The sequence below is a fragment of the Mucor mucedo genome, assembly GCF_025094135.1.
Source record: "Mucor mucedo strain NRRL 3635 chromosome Unknown EV154scaffold_146, whole genome shotgun sequence".
Lineage (NCBI taxonomy): Eukaryota > Fungi > Mucoromycota > Mucoromycetes > Mucorales > Mucoraceae > Mucor > Mucor mucedo.
The window spans coordinates 29,947-57,292 of record NW_026252430.1 but is presented as its reverse complement, the minus strand read 5'-3'; the positions used below and the strand labels follow the sequence as shown (position 1 = coordinate 57,292).

The 27,346-nt window shown below is 36.4% G+C and overlaps 11 protein-coding genes across 11 annotated transcripts; 7 read left to right on the top strand and 4 right to left on the bottom strand.

Moving 5' to 3' along the window:
• Nucleotides 1-30: 30 nt before the first annotated feature.
• EV154DRAFT_525955 (concanavalin A-like lectin/glucanase domain-containing protein) lies at nt 31-1,152 on the bottom strand. The gene is made up of 2 exons (XM_051603344.1): nt 676-1,152; nt 31-603 (listed from the first exon to the last, which is right to left on the bottom strand). Exons 1-2 carry the CDS (start codon nt 1,063-1,065, stop codon nt 61-63), a joined length of 933 nt encoding a protein of 310 aa, XP_051452418.1. The 5' UTR covers nt 1,066-1,152; the 3' UTR covers nt 31-60.
• A 1,768-nt stretch (nt 1,153-2,920) lies between these two features.
• Nucleotides 2,921-4,426, top strand: EV154DRAFT_545857 (kinase-like domain-containing protein). Its single transcript, XM_051604676.1, has 2 exons — nt 2,921-3,495; nt 3,558-4,426. The coding sequence occupies exons 1-2, from the start codon at nt 2,961-2,963 to the stop codon at nt 4,106-4,108; spliced, it is 1,086 nt and encodes a 361-aa protein (XP_051452417.1). The 5' UTR covers nt 2,921-2,960; the 3' UTR covers nt 4,109-4,426.
• EV154DRAFT_486490 (glycoside hydrolase superfamily) lies at nt 4,411-5,745 on the bottom strand (the record flags this gene model as incomplete). Its single annotated transcript, XM_051598855.1, has 1 exon — nt 4,411-5,745. One exon carries the CDS (start codon nt 5,743-5,745, stop codon nt 4,411-4,413), a length of 1,335 nt encoding a protein of 444 aa, XP_051452416.1.
• A 4,562-nt stretch (nt 5,746-10,307) lies between these two features.
• On the top strand, nt 10,308-14,496 carry EV154DRAFT_555715 (uncharacterized protein; the record flags this gene model as incomplete). Its single annotated transcript, XM_051605293.1, has 5 exons — nt 10,308-10,418; nt 10,476-10,520; nt 10,580-12,020; nt 12,088-12,536; nt 12,608-14,496. Exons 1-5 carry the CDS (start codon nt 10,343-10,345, stop codon nt 14,494-14,496), a joined length of 3,900 nt encoding a protein of 1,299 aa, XP_051452415.1. The 5' UTR covers nt 10,308-10,342.
• A 177-nt stretch (nt 14,497-14,673) lies between these two features.
• Nucleotides 14,674-15,153, top strand: EV154DRAFT_525945 (uncharacterized protein). The gene has a single exon (XM_051603343.1). The coding sequence runs from the start codon at nt 14,683-14,685 to the stop codon at nt 14,905-14,907; it is 225 nt and encodes a 74-aa protein (XP_051452414.1). The 5' UTR covers nt 14,674-14,682; the 3' UTR covers nt 14,908-15,153.
• On the top strand, nt 14,674-17,303 carry EV154DRAFT_555714 (ANTH domain-containing protein). The gene is made up of 6 exons (XM_051605292.1): nt 14,674-15,077; nt 15,131-15,219; nt 15,284-15,410; nt 15,469-15,671; nt 15,749-16,016; nt 16,184-17,303. The coding sequence occupies exons 1-6, from the start codon at nt 15,011-15,013 to the stop codon at nt 16,930-16,932; spliced, it is 1,503 nt and encodes a 500-aa protein (XP_051452413.1). The 5' UTR covers nt 14,674-15,010; the 3' UTR covers nt 16,933-17,303.
• Nucleotides 17,304-19,206: 1,903 nt separating this feature from the next.
• EV154DRAFT_429763 (high mobility group box domain-containing protein) lies at nt 19,207-19,556 on the top strand (the record flags this gene model as incomplete). The annotated part of the gene is made up of 2 exons (XM_051596488.1): nt 19,207-19,424; nt 19,490-19,556. Coding segments are annotated over 2 exons (285 nt in total), but the record flags the coding sequence as incomplete, so codon positions are not given.
• Nucleotides 19,557-20,508: 952 nt separating this feature from the next.
• On the top strand, nt 20,509-21,344 carry EV154DRAFT_486485 (uncharacterized protein; the record flags this gene model as incomplete). The annotated part of the gene is made up of 7 exons (XM_051598854.1): nt 20,509-20,514; nt 20,574-20,654; nt 20,713-20,769; nt 20,825-20,906; nt 20,969-21,081; nt 21,138-21,227; nt 21,288-21,344. 7 exons carry the CDS (start codon nt 20,509-20,511, stop codon nt 21,342-21,344), a joined length of 486 nt encoding a protein of 161 aa, XP_051452411.1.
• A 1,369-nt stretch (nt 21,345-22,713) lies between these two features.
• EV154DRAFT_525936 (peptidase C1B, bleomycin hydrolase) lies at nt 22,714-24,471 on the top strand. The gene is made up of 3 exons (XM_051603342.1): nt 22,714-23,699; nt 23,785-24,246; nt 24,307-24,471. Exons 1-3 carry the CDS (start codon nt 22,794-22,796, stop codon nt 24,415-24,417), a joined length of 1,479 nt encoding a protein of 492 aa, XP_051452410.1. The 5' UTR covers nt 22,714-22,793; the 3' UTR covers nt 24,418-24,471.
• EV154DRAFT_65893 (uncharacterized protein) lies at nt 24,324-25,890 on the bottom strand. Its single transcript, XM_051607718.1, has 5 exons — nt 25,844-25,890; nt 25,742-25,786; nt 25,577-25,683; nt 25,435-25,523; nt 24,324-25,380 (listed from the first exon to the last, which is right to left on the bottom strand). Exons 1-5 carry the CDS (start codon nt 25,878-25,880, stop codon nt 24,624-24,626), a joined length of 1,035 nt encoding a protein of 344 aa, XP_051452409.1. The 5' UTR covers nt 25,881-25,890; the 3' UTR covers nt 24,324-24,623.
• Nucleotides 25,891-25,961: 71 nt separating this feature from the next.
• On the bottom strand, nt 25,962-27,306 carry EV154DRAFT_525930 (uncharacterized protein). Its single transcript, XM_051603341.1, has 2 exons — nt 26,509-27,306; nt 25,962-26,451 (listed from the first exon to the last, which is right to left on the bottom strand). The coding sequence occupies exons 1-2, from the start codon at nt 27,234-27,236 to the stop codon at nt 26,106-26,108; spliced, it is 1,074 nt and encodes a 357-aa protein (XP_051452408.1). The 5' UTR covers nt 27,237-27,306; the 3' UTR covers nt 25,962-26,105.
• Between the last annotated feature and the right edge of the window lie 40 nt (nt 27,307-27,346).

Here is a 27,346-nt window from a genome sequence, read left to right as displayed (position 1 = left end):
CTAAAATAAAAATTATTCCCCGGGGGTGTGTCTGTTTCAGTCTCTTTTTTATTATTATTATTATTGATAAATACGAAGAGAATTGATCTTCCAATAAGCTTCATTAAATGCAGAAGGTGTGTTCTTGACGTAATCCACACAATTGGATGGACACCCTGAATTACCATATACGCTGCCTGCCCAATCTCCACAAAACGTCAGATTCATCACAATACGTAAGTCTCGAAATTTAGAGGCAGCACAATTAGCTCCGAATGGAAAACTAGCCATAGGCACTCCCCACCCTTGAGGATTGGGTGTGTTACTATGGATATCTCCAGGGATCGCATTACGTGGAAAGAACCAGACCTTGATACCTTCTTCTGCAGTCCATTGTGTAGCATAGATACCTCCCTTATTCCCATTGAACCCCGTGCCGTACGTATTTGTATTGCCCGAAGAGACTCCACAGCCCACATTAGCACCTTGACCCGGTGCTTGTACATCACAATTGGCACTAGTGACAGTTCCTGTTTGCGTACGTGGTACACCTTCCATTGTGCATCCTGCGCTAGTATGCAACGTGACCGAATTTGAGGTCTGCTTATTCACACCCTCTAGAATCTGTATAAATTTTATTATTAATTTAAAGTGTGATTATTTAATATGTGTATAGACACATGAGAGTTCCCTTACATCGATCTCACCCTGGTTTGGCCAATTATCGCCCACCATCCAGTAAGCAGGCCATGTACCACAGCCTGTTGGCATATGCTCCAGGTCCATCAGAAACAAGCCCCTGTTATAAGCGTTTTTAGAAACAATACGCACAGACGGTCTTCCATTGGGAGAGACAGTCGCATTATCAGCCTTGATCACTACTTGGTCATTCACAGTATAGATCAAACGCTTGTTGACTGCCGTGGCTCCATCAACATACTGAACAAAACCATGCGTAGGGTCTGCCTCTGTGAAATAATCAAATGCATTGATGAAGTTGGACCCAGCGGATGTTGTTTGCAGCACCCATGCCGCCTGTACTGAACAAACTAAGGCAGTAGTAGTGATGAGTATCTTTTTAAACATTTTTATTATAGATGTAAAAGAGAAGGGCTGGGTGATGAGTGTTGCTATATATAAGCCCTTTCAAATTTATTTCGTACGACGAATGGCATAATCTAGTATCACTCACACTTTGCTCATCATCATATACCCTATTTAAAACAAATCTTTAATAAAAATAGTCTCATGGCGTGTCAATTCGTGTGACAGAACCGTAGAAATAGCCGGACTCAGCCCTTTGTTACTAGCAGCAGTATTTTCTTTTCCCGCTTTTTTCTTTCTTGTGTGTGTGCGTAAAGGGTAGATTGTAATATTCACCGGGGAAATATTGCATATGCATGATATCTGATATACATGAACCCGATGTGGGAACCTTTCATTGAGCCTATTATCCTGTCATCCCAGCAGAGAGAGAAGAAAAAAAAATGTAGGATGCGCTCATAAATGCGGCATGAATAAATAAAAAGGGGATCTGTTGCACGAATAATGTGATACATAAAATGGCGTACTGCAAAAAAAAAAGTGTAGTGTGTACATTTTAGTTGAGCTGCATTAAATTAAAAAGGGTATCACATGAAGAAGACATTTTCTATAAGAAAACGAAATGGCGTTCATCGATCAAGTCAAAAGAAATACGCCACTCCCCTGTACTTTTTTACTATTTAGACAAGTGGGGATCGTCATGATAAATAATGTGTGCGTGTGTGTGTATTTGTGTGTGTGTGTGTGTGTGTGTTTTTAGATGAGAAGGGGAAAATTATTATAAAAATAGGCGTGATTTAAAAAAGAGAGAGGGGGCAATTAAAGAGTGAGTGTTTACCTAATAAGTCATGTTTGCCGATGAGTAAGGAGAGACGAGAAAAACATCAAAGCACCGACTTTAAATGGGTTATTTCGTGTTGGCAAGGTTTCAACTGTTGAAATCGATCATGAAAGAGTAGGTGTGTAGACGGTAAAGGACAGATTTAGAAAGTGGCAGATTTAATACAAATGCATCTCTTGTAACTCCTTAATTTATTCTTGCGATGATCATTGTCATACTCTATTAGTACATTATTTTTCTGTACACTCCCCCCAAATAAGGCTACAATCCCCTTGAACAATAAAGCCTGTCGATCCAATAAGTCTCTCTCTCTGTCTTTAACCCAAATTATATGATACATACACCAAAAAAGAAATAATCCCTTGCATACATCTGTACAAAAAGGGTCACGGCAGATAACTAAATACATTTGAGGAATGGGGAAAATAGCTTTCATTTGAACTGACTGATCACTCTTATTTATGGGATGCTGATAAACTATTTGTTTACAACAACAACAACAACAACAACAAACGCCTTAATTCAATTACATGTATAAAAGCATTCTTTGTGAAAATAAGGGGTGGCGACAAAAAAAAAAGAGGGGGGAAAATATATAAAAAGTCCGGGAGAATCAAAACTTTATAAAAAGTTGCTTAGATACACACAGTATCAGCTGGTTTCTTTATAATCTCAACCAGTCCCTCTCTTTTTTAAACAATTACTGAAATTGGTTCGAAAATCTTCTGCGCCGTCTATTTCACTCTTTGGAGAAAAAAAGGGGGGGAAGGAAGGCGCCGACGCAGAAAACAAAGTTTTTTTAGCCTTTTTGTACTCCAAAAGAAGGGGGAGTTAAAAAAGAGGGGAAAGAGAGAAGAGAGAAAGAGAGAGAGAGAGCCTATGAATTTACTTTTTTTTTTTTTCTATATGAAATCTTCCCCCCTACGCCCACAGTATAGTTATTACTCCCCCCCCCCACACACACACACTATACACTGCCCCTTATTTTTTTATTTTTTTTTATATATAAATTAAAAAAAAAATTATAATCTCATTCTTTTATTCTTTCCTTTTTATCAGCTTAGCTTACTTACTAATACATTAATACAACAACAAAATGTTGACTTTACCAAATGGAACCTTAATTGACAATCTTCGCATCGTGGATATTCTCGGTAAAGGAGCGTATGGACAAGTATATCTTGGCCGACACGAAGAAAAGAAAGAAATGTACGCAATCAAGTCACTTCAGCACACAAATAAACACAGAGCACTCGAAAGAATGGAGATTGGTCTTCATGCACGATTATCAGGTCACCCTAATATCATTGCATTACACCGTGTCATTCGTGATGCTGACCTTTGGACTCACGTCGTTCTCGAATATGGACCCGAGGGTGATCTCTTTGCTGCCATCACAGAGAGAGACTTGTATGCTGGAAATCATCCTCTCATCAGAAAAGTATTTTTACAACTCATTGACGCTTTGGCCTATTGTCACCAGAATCACGTCTATCATCGGGACCTCAAACCCGAGAACATTCTCGTCTTTGATGGTGGAAGAACAGTAAAACTCGCTGACTTTGGTCTCGCAACCACGCACTCTGTCTCACAAGATTTTGGCTGTGGATCTACCTTTTACTACTCTCCTGGTATGTTCAATTCTGCTATTATTTATATACTTTAGACTAACCACTCCCCCAACCTTTTTTAGAGTGCCAAGGGGATTTGTTTCAGACTACAACTGAGCGTGTGGCTGGATATGCCACTGGCCCTAATGACGTGTGGGCCTTGGGTGTGATCTTAATTAACTTGGCAACCGGAAGAAATCCATGGAAACAAGCTTCATTAAAGGACGAAACATTTCGAGCCTTTTTAGCAGACCCTGACTTCCTTTTAAGCATCTTACCCATCTCACGCGAACTCAATCGTATCTTAAAGCGTATCTTTTGTATCGATCCAGCACGTCGTATCACCTTGAGCGAATTAAAAGAAAAGATTCGCAATTGTAAATATTTTACACGTACCGCCGAAGTTGATCGTTGGGAACACACAGTACAACAACAGTTTAAAAGACAACAGCAAAAACGAAAGACTATTCCCGTCGAATTACCTCCTTCTCCACCCGCTACTCCATCCAATCGATCGCGTTCTACTTCTCCTGCCATTTGGCAACAACGCATCCAGAACACTGAAAAACAAGAAAAACAACAAACAAGCGATTCTTCCATCCTCACTTCCATGCTGACAACACTCGTGGTCTAATTATCTCTTTCTTATATCTATTACAATCCTTATTTTTTTACTCTATGACATTATCTATGATACCCTCCTCCTCCTCCTCCTCCTCTTCTCCTCATCTTTTTTCTCCTCCTATTTTTTCTATTAAGGTTGATCCTTGATTCAAACAATCTATGTATTTAATTGGCTGCGCTTTTTCTTTTCTCCTCTTTTCATCTCCTTTTTTTTTTTTACCTCTCTCTCCCATGCAATTTTTTTTTCTTTTTTTAAATTAATGTTTATATTTACACTCTTAACGCCCTTATTAATATTAAAAATAAAAATGTTTATGTACAAATGAACTCTGCAATTAATTGATCCACAATAAATAAAGCACGAATAAACGCCTGCTCATATTCGATCGACTTTCCATTTTTAGCATACCCATGTGCTAATTGATGTTTGAACCCTACACGACTTTGATACTCTCGTAAGTAATTCATCGCTACACCATATCCTTCCCTGAATCCACACGTATATCCATCCACATCATACTCATGCCCTTTGGGACGCATACTTAGATAATGTTGATGTGCACTCTTCCTATACATTTCATATCTCGATTTAGCCAACAAGTAAGCTCCCTCTACACACGTCGTCGTCATTTTCCCCCCTTTAAACACGGCCGGTAAAATACGATTTTTGTGACAGTACAGAAAACTCCATCCATCCGCATCATCACTTGTGCGATAGTTCCAAAAATAATGACCAGCACTGCTTTGGGTATAAATCGCTAACTGTGTCTCACTAAACGCTTCCTCCCTTCGATAACCATCCTGTGGTATGGCAGACCATTCGCCTATGATCAAATTACCATGCATGTGTGCGTAGTCTTTCTTTAGTTCTTGCTCTTCCGCTGGATGCGCTGTTTCTTTCGTATTCACATTGCGCGTCAAGGGAAAATGGGTATCGAGAATGACAAACTTCATATGGTTTTGTTGGATAAAATCCATGTATTTTCGTCTATGACCTACATCACTGATATAGATGGGAAGCATGATATCTGAGGCTTGTCGAACAAGATGATAGGCTGAAAGATAGAAATTAGGTAAAAGGGCATCATCTATCGGTTCGTTTAATAAACTGAGTCCAATCACATTATTGATGGGAGCCAACGCTGTAGTTAGTTTCTGCAAGACTTTCAGTGTATGCTCTTGGTTATCCCCCTTGTAAAATTGAACACGGTGTGAAGAAGTACCCGAATGAGAGAGAGGGTTTTGTCCACCGGGTGCACCGTGCAGATCAACGAGCACACCCATCTTGTATTGGGCAGCTAAATGGATCATGTGTAAAAACCATCGCCATGCGGACTTGTAGACTTCTCTGTATTTCTTGAAGGGTCCATGTTCAATATCGACAATCCAGTAACCAATGGGTATTCGAACCGAGTTAATTCCAATGGACGAAAGGTACTGAAAATCTTTTTCGGTGACAAAGGTGCTCCAATGATCCTCCAATGCTTCTTCTGCCTGTTCTAAAGTCATACAGGCACGTAAGAAATCCAGCTCGCTTTCCCATGTCCCATTCACCACACATGAACGAAGACTAGCCGGTGAGAATTTCTTGTCTAAAATAAAGATCGAGCCTAGATTGACACCTACTTGACGTCGATGACGATACATGCTCGCCTCATGAACATTGTACGCTGCAAAGGACGGTTTTTCAATTTCGCATCGCACAAACCTATATCCTGGGCTTGTATCACCATTTCTATTGTTGTTCTTTCTTTTTCTTTTACAAGAGAAAAAACTTTTAAATAGAGTCATCACACCGTAACAAAAAATTGAAGGATAAAAAAAGGTGAAAGGCGAAGGAAAGATGAGGTGAGTATTTCTAGCTTATTTTTTTATGATCTGATAAACCTTGAATCGCCGTGTTAAATAATAATACCTGCAATGGAAGTGGGCCTATACTCACTCAGGGTCTAGCCCTTGCCTGTCTCTTTCCCTCTTGCCTATGGCTACACAAATAGATATTTACATTTGTTAAAAGAGAGACCCGAAAGAAAGAAACACATCTAATACTTGCTTGTCAACAGAGATTTAACCACTGCACCCTCACCCGGATCTGTCGGATCTATCGGCGTATCGACCTTTTTATAGCTATTAAATAATTAAAAAAAAAAGGTGTTTATTGTCCTGTCAGAATAAGAATAATAAAAAAGATGATGATGTTATTGCATATGCGTCTTGTATTAAAACGTTTATGATGAAATGGCATCAGAAAAAAGGTTAGCTGATGAAACAATTTAAAATGTTGTCATCATCTATTGAAAACAGCCTCTACTAATTCTTATTGGCCTACATGCACCCACAGACAAAAACAACAATAAAAATCCCATTTTTGGTCAATAGATCCCGAAAAACAATGCCGCGTGGCGCGTGTACAGTCAAACCCATAGAATTTTGAAGTGTAATTGTAAACGGTTATAGCGAATACTACGCAATAGGTTGAAATTCGAACTATTTAATTTGATAAAGCTCTAAGAAGACGATATAAAAGCTTTCTGATCTTTATATAAGAGCAGTCTCTTTTTTTTTAAAAAAAAAAAAGATAAATAAATCGAGCCAAATAATAATAACTTTTATTATTCTATCTAATTACAAGATGATGAAAAGTAAATAAGGAGATAGAGTGGATTTAAAGACGATTTGATGGTATTTGGAATTAAAGTGGAATGCAATAAAATAATAAAGTAGATAAAACTAAATTCATTGATGATGTTGTAGAGTAAATTCAAAGGGCCGATCTTAAATACGACTTTGAAAAGATAATAAGCTTGTTCCAAAGAGAAAGAATAATACATGATTTGCTATAACAACGAATATTACAATGTTCAGAGGTGCCATTTCATCTTGACTCTTTCTAAACTTCATAAGCTAATTGATCGAATTTTTTTGTTGTTGTTGTTGTTGTATAAAATAAAGTTCGGAATTGCTTGTATGTCAGATTGGGGGCTATTTGCAAAAGTTTCCATTTTAAGTAAAGGCCCAAACACTGTAAACAAAAACATCCTGACATAAGCTCTTGTTTAGCAGTCTAATTCACACACTTTTTTTCTTGTAAAATCATCCTGACATAACCACCAGTCCTTGTTTATCATCCTATAAATAAGACACGTTCACACACTTTGTTTTTCTTCCTTTTTCTTTCCCCTCTCTCTTTTTTTTTTTAGTATCGAAGTAATCAATATTGTAAGGTAATAGAAATAAGCTCGTATAAAACTAAATACACGTTCTAGGCCCATAGTCAGACCGTCTTGAAAAAGAATATCAAAGGATGTAGTTATAAAACTTGAGTGTAACAATGATTCTGAAAGGGGAATAAAGATGATATACGCCCACATGTAATCTGTGAAGCTGGATCACTTCTACCAGATCAATTTGCAAATACGTTAATCTATTCACTCCGGCTCCCCCAAAACAAGTTTTCTGAAATGTCATTTTTGACAGAGTCCTTTGGCTCCCTTGGGTCAGCTTCAACCACAATACAACCCAACACGTATAGTAGGTTATTTACAGCCTTACTTTCTACTGCAAGTGATCTATGAGTGATGGTTATTTTCTAACCTCGAAAGTGCCTACCGTCGGGTACTTCAAAGGGATCATGTAAATGCCCACTGTTGGTACAACAAAAAAATCGGCTGAAACCTTCCCTTCGGTCAGCAATACATCTAGACAAAATACCCATTTCGTGGGTCCATTGGATTCTTTTTTTTAATTTGAATCAATACTTTTTTTTTCGGTGTAATAAGTTATACATTGCACTCAACAGCCAAATTTATATACGCCAATGAAAGTTACTCATATAGGGGGCGATACAACGTCTCCACATTTGTTGTTGTTGGACTTGTATTCAACCTAGACTTTAGAATAATAGTCAGCGATGTCATTGAAAAGTCTTCAAGACATTGTGTAACGGGAGAATTTACTCGCTAATCTGCGATAGGGCCTCCAAAAACTTTACTTCGACTTCTTAAAGTCAGCTTTAATTACAACCAAGGCTCATTTAAACGCTGCGTTAAAACGTATGCCTTACATCCCACCTTTGGCCATTGAACGTTTCATTCCTTTCTTTTGTTCAAATCATGGGCCTATCTTGCAATGTGTATGGTATGAGCCTTACTGATAAGAAAATTTATACCATTCAATTACTAGTGACATTTAATTATCCATGCACGATACGCGAGGTCAGGAAGGAATTACTTCGAGCATTCTTAGTTTAATCGAAGGAAATTACTTTGGAGGGCCTCTACTTAGCTTTTCGTTTTGGTTTTTTTTTTTTCGTATAATATTTTTCATTTTATATCACTAGTTATTGATTAATAACATCGAGTCGATAATAGCAGAGAACAAACAGTCAGCTCAAAGACGATGGAGAGTAAATGCTTCCTCCGGTGATTTTTTTTTTTCGTAAATGATGTATAAAGAAGGGAAAAAACGCGTCGAAAGAAACAATTATTGATGTTGACGAATATATTTCATATGTTAAACCGTATTCTGTCTCTGATATTTAGTATGTATATCACAATTAAATAAAAATTTAATGGCGCGAGAGACATGTCTGGGGGGACTGCTTCGCTAGTAAAAAAACAATATAATTGGATACAGTGAAATTACCGGCTTTTATATAAAAAACTCCTGGTGTTTTACACTTTTACTAAATGTCGATTCCTCTAAAATAATTTTAAATGGCCAAGCGAAAAGTTGGAAAAACCTACAAAGCCCCGAAGTTTCTTTTCCGCAAAACGATTTGACAGAAAAAAACCCACATTAAACAGAATTGTCAACAGTTTAAACGACGCAATCATAAGTACAAATCCAGTTGCCTAAGTGCTCTTAATTTTTCGAGAAATATGGAATAGTTCGTAGTTGAAAAAAAATTTAAGAATGTCACTGTCACATTTGGTCTAAGAACCAGTCGATGAATTGATTGAAGATTTAGTCAAGAATCTAGTTGAGGTTTCATATAAAGATTCAACCGGGGGAAGATGGCTGACAACAGTGTACTGATCGAGTATCTTGAGATCTTTCAAAGTTTAATAAACGAACGATATTCTTCTGAATAAAACAATGGTATTTTTTGGATAGGGCTGGTGTCGTTTTTTTCTTTCCTGAAGAAAAAATATAATTATTTATGTAGACCACGAGTATTTCTTTGGATTACCCGCAAAGGTTTGGGAGGATTGATGTTTTAGAAACAATTGTATTAAGAAGCTTGGAACAAAAGGCTACAATAAAAAGCCTCACGCTCGAAGAATTGTGGATATGTTCAGGTGTTGCAGGAAAAGGTTTTTTATACCTTGTGTATGCTAAATCGCCCCCCCCCCTTCTTTTATTTGAAATGCTAGTTGTTTTAGCTTTATAAATCAATGCAATATAGATGCTGTGACTCAAAATGTGATGCTTCATATAATGCACATGATCCAGAAATCATTGGACAGCTCCCTCTTGAATTTAAGTTGAGTTTATGTTGTTCTTCTTTACTGAGGAAGAGTGTCAAAAGTATTTGCAGACCTTCTGAAACTTGGTCCAGAGAGAGTTCAAAAGATACTTCGCGAGCTTCACGTACTTCATCATGATACAATTGAACCTGAATATCTGCTTTCTGAATACAAGAAGAGAAACGAAAATTTTCAGTATTAGAAACACTCCTACCAGAAATTTAGATAGCCAAAAGATGATTATGGATATGAAATGACAATTGCGCTTTATTCGGATCACGTAAAAGGTGGTGAAGCGTTTTTTGGAAGTGTTGTATTCGAGTCATTAAATGAAGGTGTCTAGCCAGTAGCTTTGATTGATGAAATGATTCGCATAATATATAGTTGTTATATTTACCCTTGGCTGCCTAATGATGCCAATGACATATAGTCCTCATCTACCCGGGTTGCTCTTTTACAGTGAAACCCTAAATTACTGACCGTATTTTAGCAGTTTCCTATGGGCTTGATAATAGTTATATGCGGTTATCAACTATATCGAGATATGAATTTGTTTTTTGTATCTAATCCATATGCGATTTACCACACATACGTTTTTCCGTATTTTTATACATGTGTATATCTGGTAATTTGTACAAAGGCATCGTAATAATATAAAAAATATAACATTTTACGATTGGCTACGATACTGATACTGATGGAAAGATTCATTCGTATGAACCAATAAAATGAATAATGGAGACTGGTTTTTTTAATGAAAAAACCCAAAGTTGCCAATGTATTGTTTCTCTTTCGTGCTCTTCTCGTTAATGAAGCGTAAACATTCACCATCCGACAATAGCACAGGAGAACGTAAGTAGATACTAGCTCCTAGTAAAGCAATAGATGACTGACCTAAAACAATTAAAGCATCCTCCGTAACAAAGCGGTTGGACAAGAGAAAGGGTAGAGAAGGTACATAAAATTTTCATTTACCTATAATTTTCTGTTTTTCATAATGCGTCTATGATTAGGGCAACTAGATGAGCAGCTGCTTCGTTTTTCTTGCCAAGATGTTGACATAAACATTACTTCTCCTATCATACCTATTGATAATAGTTTTCGTGATATAATTCTTAATGCAATGAACAACTATACGCATAGTTTTAATGAAAGTATTAAGAGCACTGTCAAGTTTCTGAAGAAACATAAAATACATGTAGTTCGTAAAAAAATGGACGAAAATATCAACATAATGATGGTTACTTCACCCATACAATACTTGGTTGGGGTTCTTAATGGAAAATTGGAGAATAAGTTTGTGTTGCATTCAGATAGGCATCCAAATCTCACTGTTATTCCAAAAGACATGCTATTGCTTTACGCTTTTAGTCAAGTCTATGGGTATACAATCTACTGCTTTTCAAGTAGGTCCAAACCAGCAATAATTCATCCCAACAACAAGCACCGTCAAGACCGCTCTTTACCGTACTTAGGTGTATTAAAATCAATTAATTCGTATACTGGTACTGTTGAATGGTTTGGATTGGAACTCAAAAACAGACCCAAAGACATGTCAGATGATACCACCCCCACCAATAGAATTCCCAAGAATATCGTAGCTAAAAAACGAGCCTCAGACGACAAAAAACCTAGAGCAAAGAGACAAAGCGTCTCCTCTGTTATAGATGATGAAATAATTAGGCTGCTTGTTGAAGAAACGAACACATTATATCAAAAGAAATGGTCCAAGTTCAAAATTGACAAGCACAAAACCTTATCTGAAAATATACAAAGATTTTCATCAACTTTATCAACCAAACAGTTTCCAACAGGCTCTGCTGGTATTGTAAAAACAAAGGTTGAGCAGTTGATCAGGCAAAATCACTTCCCGACCGTTAAGCTCGAAGATATACCAACGTCAGCATTGTGGGTGCAACAAAAAATTAATCGACTCAAACAAAATGGCAAAATCAGCATCGATAAATGTATCAGTGACTTTATAATGGGTTTAAACTCAGAATCATCAATACAAGATAGTGCGCCTGAGGATACAGATACGGTAATCGATGAGAATGACGACCAAGATTTAGAAGATATTGATTACAGAACAGTCAGTAGAATCCTAAAACGAGTAATTAATAAAGACTTGGACTATGGCATCTTTTTGAAAAAGCTCGAAGATCTGCAAGAGATCTGTGATAAATGCTGTTCGGGCCTTTCGAAAGCAACGGAAATTTTGGTTGACGGTATTACATCAGGTGATATCTTTCCTTCTAGAGAGCGCACCTTTTTTGATTTTCAATTCATTGATTTGCCCTCACTCAAAATTGAAACTGGCGAAGAGAAAATCGCGATTATAGATGACAGTGATGAAACATTTTTAAAACAAAGTGATATATTTACGTTTAAAGGCTTTTGGAAATTGCTTTCCAGTTCAGTAGGTAGAAAAAAACCACACGAGTATAAACACCCGTAAGTAGATATGCTTAATTATTATATTGAGAGCAGTGATTCCTAACTTATTTTACTCGTCATATAGGGTGATTGACTACGTATCAAGAAAAATATCAAGCGAAAACTATTGTGACTTTACAACCACACCAACTTTAGTTTCTGCGTGTAAACAGTTCTTTACCAATTTTTCAAACATGTGGACCTATCAAAGATTTGTTTCTGATTTGAGAGTCACACTTACCCTTATTTTACGCTTGCATCTTTGTCCGAAGAAATCCCATCGTCTGAACCATCCACATGCATCAAAGAAGCAGAAACAAAATTCACAAAAATCCCTCAAAACAGTTAAAAAGCGACACCAAAAAAGGGTCATGATAGATTTGTTTGACGCGATTGCAAAATATAACGCAGGAAAGCTGAACAAAATACATGTTGTGGAGAAACTTATCGACGGTGTTTTCAATTCTTGTGAGAGGGGCCGTTCAGATTTGGAACCACCTGTAAATAAAGATGATAATTCCAACGAATTTGAAGGTAATAATTAATGGGACACAGTCATACGTATTGTTTTTAAAAATCTTCGTTTTTATAATTTTTACACAAAGAAGACGCCGAAGATTTTAATGAGAATGACGAAGATTTAGTAATAATTGATAATGTTACTGAGTTAGATACCAATGATAACGATGTCAAAGACCTGTCAGCCAAAGAGATTAAAGCTTTGTGTGCAGTATGCACAATGTTGATTACGTCCCCTTCCATCGAAGGAAATGTAGACGCAGCCTATATCAAAAAGCAACTTTATTACGATAAGCAAGAATCTATACCCGCCCATGCATTAGACACTTCTGCTAGAATAGTCAACGAGTTACGACTAATAAGTTGTAAAAAAGATGAGAAAAACGCTTTCAGATTTTTTCAGATGCGCAAAATCAGAAACTCACTGGTCAAGTTTGTTGGTCCGACGGGTACAAGATTTAAGGAGAATCGAATGTTTCCAAAGAAGGTCGAAGAAAAGCAAAAGATGTCTATCAATGTTGATGCCAGGACCTTATATCTTTTATTTGCTAAAGAGTACAACATTTTTAAGCTCGATGGTGTAAATATGTTTACGAGTTCGGCAACAATCAAGTCCATAGAGGACAAGAGGGCGGTTTTTTCAAACTTTTTCAATTTAAACATGATTGAAAGAATTATCCAGGAACAAAAACTAACCCCAATGTATTCATTTAAGTTTTGTCATAAGTACAGCCTAAACTTTCTTGGGTATAAAAACTTGCAAAAGGAAGAAGTGCCGCACGTTATTTCTACAAGTAGTTTCACCTCCATGGACAGTAATACAGAAAATAGGAAACTGAAGGTCGAACGTCTTCACAAAGAAATTAAAGAAGAAAAAGCATTGCAAGTCCGTCTGAGTAAAAACGTTCGTGAAATAGAAAATACTAGAATGGATCTTGGCCAGACCTTTAGAAAAAACCAAAAGCTAGGTACAATGACTTGTGATTCAAACCTCTATCGAAACTTGAAGACCATCCGCAAGGAATGTAACGCAGTATACAGTCAACTTCTTTCTCTGAATAAATCAATCAAGACCAAGAGCTCAGAAATGTATTACTTAAACAAAGGGATACATAATCAGAATGAACCAACCCCAACAGCTGGTATATGTCTTTCTGAAAAATCACAAAATAGCATCATATCAGGCCAAGCAATTATTCAAGGCTTAGATCCAGGTGTTGTAACAACTGCTTCAATCAGTGCAACCAAATCTTCTTCTATGTTTCAAAGTATTAATAGGTATAGCGCACTGGAAAGTCTGGAAAATTGTGACCATGATGTCGAAAATGAAGTAACCTTTGAACTGACGGCAAAGCGAGTAAATAGCGCTATACTAGACACCAAGCACATGATACAGAGACAAAGAAAAATTAAAAACAAAAAGAAGCTTACACCGTCGTATCTAAACCAGCGTCAAGTCACTAGGAGTATTCGTCTGAAAAGATATTACCAGCATCTGCATTCCTCATATAGGCAGAAACTGTTCCGACTTTTAGGTAACTCTGGTAAAAACCGTAGCGTCATATCATTTCTGGGAAACTGGTCTGGTGTTTCGACTTACATAAAGGGTCATACTAGAAGAAGCTTAGACCCTTTTATAACACAACTAAAAAGTGTAGAATTGGACAGTTTTGCGGTGGTTGATGAGTACAAGTCAACAGTGACATGCAGCTCATGTTTTTCTTGCACAAGTAAGCAACTTGTCAGGAGAAACGGCAAAATCAAAAGGCTCAAAGGGGCAGTAGTTTGCAACAACTCGAAGTGCCCAAGAAGAATCTCTTCAAAATCAACAACCATTAACCGTGATCAAAACGGTGCAAAAAACATTGGGTTAATTGGTTTTTCTTCCATAGTCTCGATCGATGCTCAGCCGCTTCCGCCATTTAGGCGTACCTTTTATAATACACATAAGTATGGCGACGGCAAACACATATAATTGTACAGATACTAACATCATTTCGTTTAAAAGGTATGACTTATCAAATAAATACCAACAAGCCAGTCTGGCTACGTCGGTTGGTCCGGTTGATCCGGTGACTCAATTTTCCGAGTGATTGTCCCCCCAGACATGTCTCTCGCGCCAATTTAATTTCTAATGCCAAATATATAAATGACCAATTTTATGTATTTAGACAATAAAGTGATTTTAGCCAATCAATTTTGGAAATCCGACATTTATATAATTCTTCTTTTAGGGCAAACAGCATTAAGTTTGACTGTATCCCATAGCACTCCTCACACTCTCATGAAAGAGATCGCCCAAATGGAACTGTGCACAGTTCATATTCTGGCCGGACCCCGGATTATTTTCTTTTTTAAGAAACCTTTCAGGCATTTTTTTTTCTGAGACTGAAAATAGAACTCAATTAAACCAACCTCCCTTGTTTACCCTTTATTCCCTTTCTTCTCTTACATACACATATATATATACACACACAATAATAACAATAATGGAAACAGCCGTTCGAAAAGCAACTCGTCTTGACTACAATCCACCGAAACAAAAGCATTTACAAAGTGAGTTTACAGAATATAAACGATATCAAGTACTCATAGAAAAAGCTGTATAGCGTTGACTAGTTTAACGTTTCAAAGTCCTGGTAACGCTGCAAGTATCATTGACCTCTTGGATAAAAGACTTCGAGAAAACTCTTGGATCGTAAGTCTTTAATTTTCTCTTTATATAACCCGACTCTCATTTTATACAAATACAAAAAAAAAAGATCATCTTTAAAGTCCTCATCACCATTCACACCTTAATGAGACTGGGAGATGGTGACAAAACAATAGCTTATGTCGAGACAAAACCTTCTGCTTTGGATACCAGTAAATTAAGGGAGAAATCTTCGGGTAACAGCAAAAAAAAAAGCCAGACAACCCATTTTTTTTAATAATATTCTGTTATTAGGTGTGGTTCATATCCAGAATATCTATTTATATACAGCCTATTTAGAGCAAAAAGTCATTGCGTACCGTCATCTTCGTTACGATTACGTAAAAAACACCATGGGCAGTAAAGAGGGCAGATTACGACATTTATCTGTCAAGGATGGTTTGTTGAAAGAGACCATTGTACTTCAAAAGCAAATTGGCTCACTATTGAAATGCAACGTAAGTTCTTATTGTGTATATACATTATCAACAACAACAACAAAACTAAAAAAAGAAAGGAAAAATAAATATTATAGTTTATATTGGATGATGTGGATAATAATATCAGCTTATACGCATTTCGATTATTGGTAGAGGATTTATTAGTGTTATTTCAAGTAATTAACGAATCCATCGTTAATATTTTGGAACATTATTTCGCCATGGATAAAACAGATGCTAGAACTAGTCTCGATATTTATAAACGTTTTGCTAAACAAACAGAGGATACCATCTCCTTTTTGGACCGTGCCAGAAGACTTCAACACGAATTAAACATTTCCATTCCCTCTGTGAAACACGCAAGTACCTCCCACTCTTCTTATTCCCTTTCTTTTTTTCTTTTTCTAATTATCATTATAATAGGCTCCCTTATCATTAGCAGCTGCCCTTCAGGAATATCTCGATGATGCCTCCAAAGTCGAACCCAAAAAACCTCAAGAACAAGCTCCTTCCAATTTTGGTAAATATAGTTTATTTTGGCCTTTCATGGGGTTCTAATCCTTTTATAGCCACTGCCCAACCAAGCGCGAATTTCACACCCAATCAACAACAGCCGCAACAACAACAACAATTGCAACAGCAACAGCAGCAGCAGCCAAAGGAATTACTTGATTTCTTTACCAGTCTCGAAAATGAAAAGGTTAATATCTTTTATAACCCAGTGATTCAACAACAACCCATGTTCACACCCATCATGGCACAACCCACAGGCCACAATCCTTTTCGAACGAACGATAACAGTAATATGATGATGATACCTCAACAACAACAACAACAACAATCATTGTCTAGTATCTTACCTCAACAACAATCCATGCCTAGCATGATGCCTCAACAATCCATGCCTAGCATGATGCCTCAACAATCCACCTCAAGCATGCTGCCTCAACAATCCACTTCAAGTATGCTGCCTCAACAACAGACTGGCACGGCAAATCCCTTCCGATCCAATACAATGCCACAGATGAGCACTTCAACGCCTACATTACCTTATTTCAATAACAGCGGACAATTTCAGTCTATGGGAAATACTCCCATGCAAAATGTCACTAATAACCCATTTGCTATGAGTCCAACATCAGCATCACCACAACAACAACAGCAGCAGCCCTCGACCATCATGGTAGCAGCACCCATGGCAGGCGCGAGTCATAATCCTTTTAACACTGCTACACCCAAACATCAGCAATTACAACCTTGGGGTAGTAGTCTGTTTTAAACAATAAAAAATATTAAGCCATTTATAAACATACTATGCTTCCCCCCAGTCACCGAATGTTTGGTCCCAAACAACATCAAATCTTTGAGAGCTTTAAAAGAGTAGTAAGAATTAATGGAATTCCTAATTTCGGCCTATCATTAAATAAATTGGAAATCATTTCCAATTAGTTATGCTTATGCTAATTTCGACGTATCTCGAGAAAACGTACAATCAGGTTTATAGAGGACAACGTGAGTTGCTGGATTGTAAATTACGCCCATATATTTTGGACAATCCCAATATATCTTATGTATCACCGTGCAGTTCTCTTGCAACAAGAAAGTTATGGAACATTTATAGAATTTTATCGATATTTCCCTCCCTCAGACGTTGGAATAAAGAACATTTTTCTGACAAGCATGAGCAAATTAATTTAAAATAAGACAGTTTTTTTTTTTTTTTTTTTTTGAAAATTTTTTTTTTATTGTTTTAAATATATACAAAAGAAAACCTAAATGATACAAAAGTAATTAATAAAAAGGGCGTTTTTTTAAAAAGAGAATCCGTAAATAAATCAGATCAAAATAAGAAGTGTATCGAATTTCAGATACAAAGACAATCAACATTCTATAAATGAGCTGTACAGGCTCGAGTCTGTCCGCCCGTCGGTTTTATCATCCCCAAATCCGACACACTTTTTATATATCACTGAAAGATACGGATAGAAATAATTTAAACTTACCATTTCAATTAAAAAATGGTTTCTTGTCACCTCCAAAAATTAAAAAGAGAAAGAACAAAGACCAGAGGCGAAAGTTCTATAAAATAATAAAATAGTTTAGTGATATTATTCTTTCTTTTTCTCAACAGTAAAGTTGAAACATGTTAAAAATGATTCAGCCTTAGCAAAATTAACACGACAGAAAAAAGAAGAATTTTTTTTTTTCACAAAAGGAGTCAGACAAGGCTGAAAACTTAATGTCTTTTTAGGGCAACATAATGGTAATTCAGGAATGAATATAATTCGGACAATGATCATCATTCTCTCCTTTTGCTCTTCTTTTCTTTGTCATGTTTATTTTCACATTTAATATTTACCTTTTCTTTATTTTTTTCGGTGATAAACAAGATGAAAATAACTATTAATGTCAAAAACACTGTATTTATACCCTCGCCCCTAGCACACACCCCCCGGGGGTTTGTCCCCGATAAAAAAAAAAAAAAAAATTTAAGTGACTATTTTAACTCTAAAACATGGTCACGCTGATCTTTAAAAAAAAAAAGATATGTAAATATGCTTTACTCTTCTCGAGAGAGAGAGAGAGAGAGAGAGATGGGGGATGAGAAAAATAAAAACTATATTGATTATGTCATAGCTACCAAACATGCAGTGTTGTCTCTATTTTTTGTCCCTTAAACTCGTGTGTTTACATATTTTTTCTCATTTTAAAAAACAATCAGTGTATAGACATTATAGTAACGCTTGATTTTCTTAGATATTGCACATCTTTGTATAAACAAATAAATATTTGAGCAACAACGAATATCAGATTTAAAACAAGGAAACAAATAAAAAGAGTAAATGAAAGAGAGAGAGAGAGAGAGAGAGAGAGAGGAACAACGGAATAGAAGAGAGAGAGATGATGATGTCTCGCGTAACATTTCTTGTAACACAGACATCTACCCGTGAATGAAACAAGTTGTCAAAAACTTAAAAAAAAGTGGTGGCAACATAATGAAATCTGTTTTTTTAACTGGTTGTGCCTGGAAGAAAAATGAATATTAGCCACTTCTGTGTTGAAAATAAGCTCTTGCATTTACTATCATGTCAAAATAAGCTTACTTCTTGAAATCCTACGTATTTTAAAACTCGAGTGAAGGATTAACAAATTGCAATTAATGTTTTATTATATTAACTAATAAATGATATTGCAGAGAAGGTAAAAATAGCATACTGAAGAAATTTATTCTCGTCTTTCTTTGTGCTTGTATTGAATTTCATGCGCATGATTAGTGAAGAGGGAAAATTCATGCAGGGATAAAAAAATGAACCCATCACTTTTTATTACAAATGTCAGTGACTCCCAGTGAAAAAGAATAATCAAAATCAGATTGGAAAAACACTCATCAATAGACCATAACGAATACTTTCTTTTTTTCTTGTATAAAAAGAAGGAACCGTAAATGACAGATTTTTTTTTTTTTTTTTTATCATTCATTTCTTTCCTCTTTTTTAAACCAGCTTTTATACACTCATTTCTTTTTATATACATTCCTTTAACTCTAATAATAATGACGAATTCACCTACAGCTGCCAAAATACCTCGCCCAATGAACTGTTTCATGACATTTCGTGTCGAAAAGCAGCGAGAAATCCTCTCCCAATGTCCTGGCGCAAATCATCGTGACATTTCAAAAATTGTTGCTAAATGGTGGAGAGATATTCCTGATGACAAAAAGGAACCTTACCGCGTCAAGGCAGCTATTGCCAAAATCAAACACTTGGAACAGTAAGATCAGACGTTTTTAATTTAAAAAACATAAAAACTAACCTATTTCATCATCATCAAAAAAGATACCCTAATTACAAGTATCGTCCTCAAAAGAAGACTTTGAAAACGAGACCCTACAAAAAACGCCCTGAAAACGAATTCACAGCTCGCGATTATCAAAACAAGCATCAGCTTTTCTCGCTCTATCATGATGGAAAAGTCGCGGATATCGACAACACAGAGTGTCTTTTGGATATCCAGCCAAAAAAAGTAGGCAATGAACAGAAGTTGAAAATGGAGCCAGTAGTCGAACAGCAGCCAGTAGTCGAACAGCAGCCAGTAGTTGAACAGCAGAAAGAAGAAATCTATCTTGCTTACCCTTCAGGCGATACTGACATTTATCAGACAGCAAACCTTTTAAGTGTTCCATCTTACAATTGTTTCGACTATAGTACAGGATTGTTATATCCTCCTATTAATGATATGATGTATGCAACTGGATCAACTGTTCCCTCAGCCTATTCCGCTTCCTCCAGTCCATACTCTGCAGGTTACTATTACCCCGAGAATGAAGTCAACTATCAACAAGTCTACGGGGAAAATTACGGCTTTGTTCAACCTGTGACCCCCTCTTATTCCGTACCATCTCATATCAATCTATTCGATAACCAATTCTATGAACTTGATCAACAGCATCAGTTCCTTTATACTACCACGATTGATTCATCAGAGTGTCTAACTCAGCCTACTGACATGGCTGCCCCTTCTCTCTTGACTGCACCCTTTTATTATCAGTAATCTAATACTTCTTTAAAATGAACGACCTTTTGCTTCATTTTCTTCTAGAAAAAAAAAAAGCCTTGCTTCTGCATTATTACATTAGATAAATAAAATCATAAAATTAGACCATTAATATAAATACTAGAAAATCTTACTTTCATTATTCATTTATAAACTCTCTCCTTTTAAATTATTCTTAACGTTGTCTGATGGGGGTTGATAAGCAATTCTGATCCATGACGCGGGGGTTGGATTTTTGAAAGCTTCAAAAACCCAAAGAAAAACTCTTTTTTCGTCCTTTTCTTTCAATTTGCAAAATATCATGGTTGTACGTGTTTTAAACTAAATAGACTACATTCTATCTCTTTTAACTCGGTTGCACTCTAGAAATTAGGATTATACATCAAGGCAGATCTCGAGAACGTGACTGATCTTGTTCCTGTCGAGGATTACGAGTGGCACTTCAAGGTAACAAGAAAAACTTGGAACTAAAAAAACACAAATCATCTTACATTCCAAGTCATAGATTGAATGTACAAGTTGTCACGAAGTAGATGATTCCTGGATCTCTTTCAACCAACAGGTAAAAAGAAGATAACCAATTGATTATCTTCCTTGTTTATTCATATAAAAAAAAGGATACCTATGACATGAATTCCTCAAGAGGTGTTGCCAATTTGGTAATGCGTTGTAAGTTTTGTAAGCGTGATCTCACTGCCCGTAAGTTTTTTTTTTTTACAGTCTGTGTATTGTAATGTTGACACTGTCTACTTGTTGAATAGAATTCGAACCTTCCTTCAAGATTAGAAAGTACGATGCTGAACAAAACGGTAAATTCCAACAAATTGCTCAGTTTGATTGTCGTGGTTTAGAGTTGGTTGATTTTCAACCTAGAGTAAGTTGTAATAAGAACCTCTTGGGCTGTGCAATATTGAAGTTATTTGTTCTTAGGATTCATGGACCGCTAAAGGTGTAGAGTCCGGCACTGTTTTTGAGGATATCGATCTTTGTGAGGATGAATGGGCTGAATATGATGAAAAGGTATAACTGATTGGGAGGAAAATCTAGTCGTTAAAAGAGAATACTAACTTTGGGTATTAGTCTGGCGAGCCCGTTGGTATCAGCAACATTGCTGTTCAATTCAAAAAAGAGAAATAAACAAATTATTTTATATATTATAGCAGAGTAAAGATCTGGAAGGAATAAAAGGGTAGAAAAAGAGAGAAATTTGCTTTGGTAAGTGCAACCGCACTTTTCACAGTTGAATGGCGTTTCATACTTTGAAACTGGTACTGGCAAGTAATGGCATAAGATATGACATAAAAACCTCAATGCGGCCAATTGCATGATTAACTGTCAAAAAAGATTAGTATTGTATTGAAAAATTACTTTTAGATTGGCATATTCTTGGTTTGACAGTGAATATATATCCGGATATCACGGACTGATACGAATGCCAATATCGCGTACAAACACAAATTGCAACACCAAGGATACCGTCCAACACCCAAGACATTACGCGCAATCACTAGATACACCAAACACACTATCCATCATCTTTAGATATCCACCATAAGTTGAAGGGAAGGGTTAAAAAAAAAGCACAAAAGCTACAAAGTGAGGCAAGCACAAAAAACAAGGTTAAGCACAGAAGAAAGATAGTTAGCTTCACCATACGATCTATAAGACCCCAGAATTTCGTCCTGAATCTACGCTAAATAACCCGAAAGGTATCAATTACAAATAGAGGGGTCTCAAATCGTTAGAAATGCCCATCAGGTTTTTACATTAAGGGGTCTCAGTTACAAAAAAAAAAAAAAAAAAAAATGCGAAGCTTTCAAACATTTTTAAAGCAAGCAATCATAGATAATTGGTACCGTGAGCGCTGTACAGACTTGTTGGTAGCCTGATCAAGCCTATTTTTCTAAATAAGGGTCACTGTTCCCACGTAGCTCACGAGAAACTTAATTTCAAAGCTTATTTTTTTTTTTTCCTTTTTAAAAAAAAAAGTGGTTCGTTTACAAGCAAGCCCCCGTATTGCTGTTTCATACCAAGTACTGACATAAACATCATTTCATTATCTATAAAAAATAAAGTAGTTATCATATAGTATACCGTTGTCTTCTGCTCAAATGTAACTAGATAGTTATTTACCCTTAGAGTTATTTGCATGCATATATTATAGTTACATTTGTGTCTCAATCACAGTTGGTATACAAGCCAGACTATGAATGACACCCGGAGGCTCGGGGTCAGAATATTTTTTTTTGAGGTATAAATTGCCATAAATAAAGTCTGGTCAAGGGAAGCGTTTTGATAAGAACAGTGACACCATTACAATTTTGATAGAAATTCAATTACGTATCATGTTGTACAAGTTTTAAATGCCGTACATATTATATATTTTTGTTGTTGCTGTAATCAATAACGCAATAGACAATCATTCAAACGCTGTTTCCCATGTGACCTTGTTTTAACTCAACTCATGACCATACTTTAAAAAATGCGATAAGGGAACAAAAACACCAATCAAAAAAAGTATAATTTTATTTTCTTTTTTACTTTTTTTTTTCTTTTTCTTTTTCTTTATTCAATAAATACATCATTATGGGAGCTCAATCATCAAAGGAAGAGGTGTTTTATGCCGAGAAAGAAGGAGAGAAGCGTGTGAGCGATATGTCACGTCTTTCTGACCAACTCGGCCAATTAAATCTTTCCCCTGAAGAATTTAATGCTAGATTCCCAGCTACATTATCTGCCGATAGCCTTGCCAAGTACTCTAAAAGTTTTGCTCAAGATCCCAAGAACGCGTTGGCTCGTAACGCTATTTTTGGTAGTGATCCCACCTCTGTTCTCTTGAACCCCAATTCTGCCTTACATGATCAACATATCTTTAACATCAAGTTAAACTTGGAAGGTTCCGCCACAAACCAAAAATCAAGTGGTCGTTGTTGGCTTTTTGCTGGTACAAATGTCATGCGTCTTGCTGTAATTAGCAAATACAAATTAGCAGATGATTTCGAGTTGTCTCAAAGTTTCTTGTTCTTTTATGATAAGCTTGAAAAGTCTAACTGGTTCCTTGAAAATATGATTGATCTTGCTCATAAGGATATCGATGACCGTATTGTTCAATATTTATTGACTGATCCCGTCAGTGATGGTGGACAGTATGATATGTTGGTAAACATCGTAGAGAAATATGGTGTTGTACCCAAATCCGCTTTCCCCGAGACTTATTCTAGCTCAAACTCTCGTCGTTTGAATTGGTTAGTCACTGTCAAATTGAGAGAATTTGCTGCCGAGATTCGCAAGTCTATTGATCAAGGTGTTTCTGCACAAGCCGTACGTTTCCTCAAGGAAAAAATGCTGGAAGACATTTACCGTATCTTGGTCATCTCACTTGGTGAGCCCCCATCTCAATTCGATTGGGAGACAACTGATAAAAATGGAAAGTACATTGGAATCCATCATTTGACTCCTAAAAAGTTCTTCCGTGAGGTCGTGGGATATCCTGTAAGTATATATTTGTTTTTTTTTTCATGCGTAAATATTGAGGGAAGAAAAAAACTTAAATATTCATGCTATTACGTTATTGTAGATTTCTGAAACTTTGTCGCTTATTAATGATCCTCGTAATCCCATCAATGCACTTTACACTGTAGATCGTCTTGGTAACGTCGTCGGTGGTAAGCCTATTCGTTATGTCAACACAACTTCTGAAGTCCAGAAACAATTGGCCGTGAATGTTTTAAAATCTGGTAACCCCGTCTGGTTTGGCTGTGATGTTGGACAATTCAGTAATAACAAGATTGGTGCTATGGATACGGAAATTTATGATTACAGTTTAGCATTTAATGTTGATTTCAACTTGACAAAGGAAGAGAGATTATTGTACAAGGAAAGTTTGATGACTCACGCCATGGTTTTCACCGGCGTTCATCTTGATAAGGAAGGACGTCCTGTACGCTGGCGTGTGGAGAATTCATGGGGTGCAGAGTCAAATGGTGAAAAGGGATTCTGGGTAATGTCTGATGACTGGTTTTCAAGTTTCGTTTATCAGGTGAGCTAAAACCCCCCTCCCTCTTTTTTCTTTTCAGCGTATTAACAGTATTTATTTTAGATTGTGCTTGAGAAGACTGATATCCCCAAGAAGTTGGTAGCACTCTTAGATACAAAGCCTACTGTTTTACCTGCCTATGATCCCATGGGTGCTTTGGCTTGTCCTCATTAGGTTGTAATTATTATTTGTGTTTCATCCAGTAAAAACTTTTTTTTTATCAAATGATCAGCACTGTTGTTTTTTTTACACATACTTGAGTTTTAAAATTAAAAGGATAAAGGGCAATGTTAAATACAATTAGGGTTTAGGAGAAGAAAATGTAAAATATGCGAAATTTAAATACGACTGGTAAGTTTTTTTATTATTATTGTTATTATTTAAAATGCCCAAGTGCAAAGCATCGCAATGGTGCCAATCACAAGAGTGCTCCAGTCAAAGGAATTCATCACTGAACCTGAAACTTTTTTCAACAAAGCTTCTTCCTCTAACGTAGCCGCATCCACAGCCTGAGCATTGACGGCTGGAGATGAAGTACTGGCGGGCTTTTCTGGTGTGATTTGACCTGCTTTATAGTTTGCTTGTCCTAAAGAATGTTTATCGCTAATAAATTTCATCGAGTTGGCATGCTCCTTATATGGCGATTTATCATTTAAACATCCATCCAGACGCACCATGGTATAACCTGCTTCGTTGATTGTCTTAACGACATCGTAAATTGCCTCATAAGAACCAGTATCGGGAATATCATATTGAACGGAAATAAAAGAACCCTTGGAATCATATGTATCGATTTGTTTGGCGAAAACAGACTTGTAAAGCTCTGCAATACCATCTGGGTTTCCTTTGTAATTATAATCCATTGTGTCCAAATTGTAAGCAACCAGCGTATAGCCCAAGTTACGAATGATGTTTTCTAAACGAATATCTTCAGGCTGTGAATAATGAAGACGGATATATTTGGGTGCGACACCAATAAGTGTTTCGATGATTTTGGCAGTATTAGTCACATCAGTTTTAATTTGCTCGTCTGTCAATCCTTCTGAAGTATCACCTGGAGAACGATAGGTCATCCCGATAAAATGGCCATCATTGTATGCACGCTGTAATATCATGGCATATTGTTGAGTATACAGCCTATGTTAAGTTTATAAATACAGAAGTCAAACGAAAAAAAAAAAGAGTAATTACCAAGTTGCATTGACAAAGAAATTTGCTTTAGCTTGCGATGCTTTTAAACCGTTTAATACTTTTGCTGTTACATCACTTGGGCCCTCGTTCTATGTATTGTTTTTAGGAAATTTTATTTTTATATGGTTAGATGGAGACTTACATAAGTAACAGCGATCTGACCAGGGTTGGCACACGCAGTAGCTTGGGGTGCAGGAGCTCCTTCGATGACTTCTGTAGGATGATTCCATACGGGTAAAAGCATGGTTCCTGGGATAAATAAATTAGATATAAACCCCTTTAAAAAAAAAATTAGGGAGTAAAAAACCTTCTTCTACAGCGCTTGCTACATTAGCATAAGCAAATAAAGATGCTAATTGATTGGAGTTAATAAAAACCTGTTGTTTACAACGTTATTATATATGAGTACCTATTAAAACTATCACTCCAGATCGGAACTTGGTCATTTCTAGAGAGGAGGAAGGGGGAAAAAAAACGAAAAAAAAAGACGAATTTATAAAAGGATTACTTTAAAGGTATTGTTATTATTTTTGTATTAGTTTAAAAGTAAATAAGTTGGAATATGCATTCCCTTATATTACCGGAAGATATATTTATTTTTTTATGTATAGTATGTGCGTATAAACAAGAGAAAATATATAAAAATGAAATGGCGGTGGTGGTGGTGGGGGTTATAAATGATGCTTTTGTTGCTGTAAACGCATCAAAGGCAGGTATTTTCTTGGCAGGTCAACAACGACCTTATTCTTTAACTTGTTTTCTTGACATTGAGTACTACAGTACCATGCCGAAGAAGTATTTTTAATAGAGTGGCAATATTGATGATATGCGCGAGAACAGCCACCTTGACATGGGATCAGTTTATCTAGCGTCTTTTCAGGGGATTGACAAATAACACAAAATTGCTGCACTATTGGCCTTTGACGATCTTGTAGCCTTTCTTTAGCAAATGCAGACAGATCCAGTCTTGGTAACCTACTAGCCAGACCGTAGCCTTTATAATCACAACCATGTTTACTACAGGTAAGAGGGTATTAGGGTATGGTAAATGACTTAATTGGTATATAGACTTACTTGCATAATGTTCTTTTACCCCATGGGCCTGGCCTCCAATTAACACCTTCTGTTGTACCACAGTATCTACACCAGTCGATGCCCAATTTAGTGAGATTTTCAAAGACAGTCGAAGATTTTGATTTTTTTGAAGGTGTAAATAATAAAGATGATTCTTCAATTGTTCTTTTTAAGGGATTATGTTGTTTTGATTCTGTAGTCCCGTTCATAACCTGTATAGGAGGAGATTCATCTAAATATTCTTGATCTTCTTCGTCATCTTCTGATAATGTTTCTTGGCCTTCTTCTTCAGTAGAGGATGGTGTTAATGGTAAAAAGTCATAATTATCACCGTTAAATAAGGCTGACCAATCATCATCATCATCAGGTGTTTGATGCATAATTATTGAGTTATTTACTGGTGAATCGGTACAGTGATCGGTTTTATCTTCTTCAGCACCACCATAGTAATAATCAATACCATCAAATAATGGTTCTCGGTCGTACAAGAAGTCGGAAGGGGAAGTCACGGGCGACAAACAAGGGGTAGGTACCCAACTGTTATTATCAATAATACAGGAAGGCGATGAAGGTGCAAAGAACACATCATCCTTTACAAGATGATGTGGTGACCAGAACATCCATTTAAATGTTGTCTGTAATAATTCATCATTAAGACTATCACTGCCATCTACAATTGTGCTGCACTCGTGACACGATGCATCCAGTTGTTGTTTGTTCATAGACATTTTAAAAGAATAAAAGAAAAGGGGAAAGAGGTATGAAAATATATAAAAAGAAGAGGAAGCCGTTTTCAAATAAAATAATAAAAAAAAAAAAAAAAGTACTAAAATAAGGA